This window comes from Procambarus clarkii, chromosome 4 (assembly GCF_040958095.1).
Source record: "Procambarus clarkii isolate CNS0578487 chromosome 4, FALCON_Pclarkii_2.0, whole genome shotgun sequence".
Classification (NCBI taxonomy): Eukaryota; Metazoa; Arthropoda; class Malacostraca; order Decapoda; family Cambaridae; genus Procambarus; species Procambarus clarkii.
In genome coordinates, this window is record NC_091153.1 from 42,672,612 (window position 1) to 42,677,698 (window position 5,087).

Sequence of the window (5,087 nt, forward strand, 5' to 3'; positions counted from 1 at the left end):
TCATGTCTCATAAGGGCGAACCTTTCGCCACACTCTAAGTCTTAACACAATGGAAAATCTTGTGGTATTGCTGGACGCTGATTGGTCCACAGACGAAGGGGGCGCTCCCTCGCGTTCTCTCTCTTTCTCTCTCTCTCTCTCTCTCTCTCTCTCTCTCTCTCTCTCTCTCTCTCTCTCTCTCTCTCTCTCTCTCTCTCTCAATTGTTGTTGTTCCCAATAGACTGCGTACACGTCAGTAATGGTCCAGATAAACCCCCATGGAACCTTCCAGACCTTGACAAGCACCAGGCTACCTGTCCCCCGCCTCGCCATCCACCATTCCCGGCCATGTGGACCATGGATAAAAATTTGTTAAGGTCACTAGCGACGTAATCGGACACGAGGCGATGGGGTGAGAGGGGGGGGCCATCTTGTAAAATTTTCAAATTCACGAACCGCCCACGCCCACGATATCGGCCGCCTGGCTCCCGTACGGGAGGGGGGAATGGGGGTGTGGAAGGGTGGTGTGGAAGGGGGGAAGGGGAGTGGAAGGGGAGGATGGGGTAGGAGGGGGAGGGTGTTAATATAAGAAGAGCTGCTGCTTCAGCACGACATTCAGAAACTAAAGCCAGCCCAGCCTCTGCCGTCCCTCTTACCCACACGAGCCTCGTGTGTGTGTGTGTGTGTGTGTGTGTGTGTGTGTGTGTGTGTGTGTGTGTGTGTGTGTGTGTGTGTGTGTGTGTGTGTGTGTGTGTGTGTGTGTGTGTGTGTGTGTGTGTGTACTCACCTAGTTGTGCTCACGGGGGTTGAGTTTTGGCTCTTTGGTCCCGCCTCTCAACTGTCAGTCAACAGGTGTACAGGTTCCTGAGCCTACTGGGCTCTATCATATCTACACTTGACACTGTATATGGAGTCAGCCTCCACCACATCACTGCCTAATGCATTCCACCTGTTAACTACTCTGACACTGAAAAAGTTTTTTCTAACGTCCCCGTGGCTCATGTGGTTACTCAAGTCTCCACCTGTGTCCCCTTGTTCGCGTACCGCCCGTGTTAAACAGTTTATCTTTATCTACTCTGTCAATTCCCTTCAGAATTTTGTAGGTGGTGATCATGTCTCCCCTTACTCTTCTGTCTTCGAGTGTCGTAAGGTGCATTTCTCGCAGCCTTTCCTCGTAACTCATGCCTCTTAGTTCTGGGACTAGCCTAGTGGCATACCTCTGAACTTTTTCCAGCTTCGTCTTGTGCTTGACAAGGTACGGGCTCCATGCTGGGGCCGCATACTCCAGGATTGGTCTTACATATGTGGTATACAAGATTCTGAATGATTCCTTACACAGGTTCCTGAAGGCAGTTCTGATGTTAGCCAACCTCGCATACGCCGAAAACGTTATTCTTTTGATGTGTGTGTTTGTGAGTGAGTGAGTGAGTGAGTGAGTGAGTGAGTGAGTGAGTGAGTGAGTGAGTGAGTGAGAGATCCCAGCTTAATGATCTTCCCACCAGGTGGCACTGGCCCGTTTCTCCATTCTCCCCCTTCCTTGTACATCTACTTTCCTTCTTCTCTTAGTCAGCCTCCCTCTTCACGTTCCTCCTCCCTCGCTCTCTTCCCTCACTCACTCCTGCCTGAGCCTCCCCAGCTCCTAGCTCCCTCCCTGCTCCTAGTTCCCCCCTGCTCCTAGCTCCCCCCCTGCTCCTAGCTCCCCCCTGCTCCTAGCTCCCCCCCTGCTCCTAGCTCCCCCCTGCTCCTAGCTCCCCCCCTGCTCCTAGCTCCCCCCTGCTCCTAGCTCCCCCCCTGCTCCTAGTTCCCCCCCTGCTCCTAGCTCCCCCCCTGCTCCTAGCTCCCCCCTGCTCCTAGCTCCCCCCCTGCTCCTAGCTCCCCCCTGCTCCTAGCTCCCCCCTGCTCCTAGCTCCCCCCTGCTCCTAGCTCCCCCCCCCTGCTCCTAGTTCCCCCCCTGCTCCTAGCTCCCCCCTGCTCTCTCGCGCCGAGGAAGACTCCCTAGCGCCGGATAATCTTCGCAAATCAGAATGGAACTTGCTTGTCCTGGTGCTTTGGTTGAGTAGTCCAAGCTTCCCACCCCCTCTCTCTCTCTCTCTCTCTCTCTCTCTCTCTCTCTCTCTCTCTCTCTCTCTCTTTCTCTCTCTCTCTCTCTCTCTCTCTCTCTCTCTCTCTCTCTCTCTCTCTCTCTCTCTCTCTCTCTCTCTCTCTCTCTCTCTCTCTCTCTCTCTCTCTGCTCAGCCAAGGATAATCTCAACAGCTCTGACAGAGAGTCACTTATTTTAAGCCTTTGCTTCAAAGAAAAAAAATCCGAATAGTCAGAATATTTACAAAGCTGTCATATGTTTCATATATATATATATATATATATATATATATATATATATATATATATATATATATATATATATATATATATATATATATATGTCGTACCTAGTAGCCAGAACGCACTTCTCAGCCTACTATGAAAGGCCCGATTTGCCTAATAAGCCAAGTTTTCATGAATTAATGTTTTTTCGACTACCTAACCTAACCTAACCTAACTTTTTCGGCTACCTAAGCTAACCTAACCTATAGAGATAGGTTAGGTTAGGTTAGGTAGGGTTGGTTTGGTTCGGTCATATACTTACGTTAATTATAACTCCAATAAAAAAAAATTGACCTCATACATAAGGAAATGGGTAGCTTTATCATTTCATAAGAAAAAAATTAGAGAAAATATATTAATTCGGGAAAACTTGGCTTATTGGGCAAATCGGGCCTTGCATAGTAGGCTGAGAAGTGCGTTCTGGCTACTAGGTACGACATATATATATATATATATATATATATATATATATATATATATATATATATATATATATATATATATATAAATAATCGACAGATATAACGACAGCCCTAGACTCGACATCAGCGAGGCACTACATATTTAGAAGTCCAGACCAGCAATCAACAACCAGCTAACACATAATTACATTCTACCCACTTCAAGACCCCGAGCCAATGCAGAGACAGCATCTTGATGACCCTACCTAAGGAACATATTCTGCCCTGTTGATTCATTTAATACCCAATTAATACCACCCTTGTTATGGCATTCATCCACCACCTCACCCTAAGAGTGAATAATTCGATGGTAAACACGGTAAAATTGTTATTGAAAATGTAAGGTGTACCTTGCGAAACGCATTCCTAGGCGTCAGACTATAGTAAAGTGTGAAAATGAAGTTTGGAGAGTTAATTTTTCAACTACCTACCATCGACAGTGAAGAAAAACGTAAGAAATATTGAGTAGATTCGTGTTAGAATAATTTATCTTAACCTTTCGGTTATACTCAACAACATGAGTACTCACTCAACTCCAGCGTCGGGAGTATATTATATAATATATATTATATTATATTACATAATATAATATAATATAATATATATTATATTATATAATATAATATAATATATAATTGTGTGTGTGTGTGTCTGCCTGGTTTTGGTACTCTCTCTCTTCCCCCCCCCCCCCCCCCAACACCGAAGATTTCTCCCAACCGACCACCCCCCCAACTCTTGCTCGCCCCCACCATCACTCCCCCACACCCCCTTCCCCCCCCCACACCCCCTTCCCCCCCACACCCCCTTCCTCCCCCACACCCCCTTCCTCCCCCACACCCCCTTCCTCCCCACACCCCCTCCCCGTGCGCACCGGTAATTTTCCCTGCCAGGTTCCCTTCATTTTATTTCCACATTTGAGTAGTCGGTCCCTTTTTCTTTTCCCTTCCGCATCAGAAATTTCCCTACTGAATGTGTTTTCTTCCCCACACACACCAGTAACCTCCCCTCCACCCCCACCCCCCTAACATCCTCCCCCACACACATCAGTAACCTCCCCTCCACCCCTCCCCTAACATCCTCCCCCACACGACAATAATTTCCCTACTCTCCTCTACTTTCCTTCCCCACCCGGCAGTAATTCCCCTACCTTGCTTTCCAAACTGGGGTAATTCCCTAGGCGGCGGGGGCTTTGATGTCCTCCACTGTGATTGGGACAGCTTTGACTGATTGCTTCCCGCCAAATTGTTAGGAAAATTGTTGGAAATTGCAGCACAAGCTGATAACTAAATTGACGATGGCATGAATCACTTGGTGATAACGCGGGTGAATTTTCTCCCGCTGGAGGAGGAGGAGACGGGGATACGAACTGGGGAGTCTCGAACCAGTGTCACTTCGAAGCCGCAAACGTGGAAGCCACGAACCAGAGTCTCTTCGAAGTCGCAAACGTGGAAGCCACGAACCAGAGTCTCTTCGAAGCCGCAAACGTGGAAGCCACGAACCAGAGTCACTTCGAAGCCGCAAACGTGGAAGCCACGAACCAGAGTCTCTTCGGAGCCGCAAACGTGGAAGCCACGAACCAGAGTCTCTTCGAAGCCCCAAACGTGGAAGCCACGAACCAGAGTCTCTTCGAAGCCGCAAACGTGGAAGCCACGAACCAGAATCTCTTCGAAGCCGCAAACGTGGAAGCCACGAACCAGAGTCACTTCGAAGCCGCAAACGTGGAAGCCACGAACCAGAGTCACTTCGAAGCCGCAAACGTGGAAGCCACGAACCAGAGTCACTTCGAAGCCGCAAACGTGGAAGCCACGAACCAGAGTCACTTCGAAGCCGCAAACGTGGAAGCCACGAACCAGAGTCACTTCGAAGCCGCAAACGTGGAAGCCACGAACCAGAGTCACTTCGAAGCCGCAAACGTGGAAGCCACGAACCAGAGTCTCTTCGAAGCCGCAAATGTGTGTTAACGTATACTCTAACGCACTCTGATGCCATCAGAGTGCACCTGGCCTCAGGCCGGGTCCACAGGGAGTAGAAGGACTCTCGAAACCCAGCCCAGGTATGCTCTACAGTAACGAAAACCCTGAGGGACCCCCACTCAGTGACCTCGTTTCATGCAGTTCGGCGTTCAATCCCCGACCGTCCACCAAATGGTTGGGGGGCACCATTCATTCCCTCCGTCCCATCCCAAATCCTTATCCTGACCCAGTGCTATATAGTCGTAATGGCTTTGCGCTTTCCCCTGATAATTAAAAAATAATAATTATGAGTATTATAATTATTAAAAT

The 5,087-nt window shown here is 48.8% G+C and overlaps 1 protein-coding gene across 1 annotated transcript; it reads left to right on the forward strand.

Annotated features, from left to right (window-relative positions):
- Positions 1 to 386: 386 nt before the first annotated feature.
- LOC138371305 (another transcription unit protein-like) lies at positions 387 to 4,834 on the forward strand. The gene is made up of 2 exons (XM_069336093.1): positions 387 to 391; positions 4,150 to 4,834. The coding sequence occupies exons 1-2, from the start codon at positions 387 to 389 to the stop codon at positions 4,832 to 4,834; spliced, it is 690 nt and encodes a 229-aa protein (XP_069192194.1).
- Positions 4,835 to 5,087: the final 253 nt, after the last annotated feature.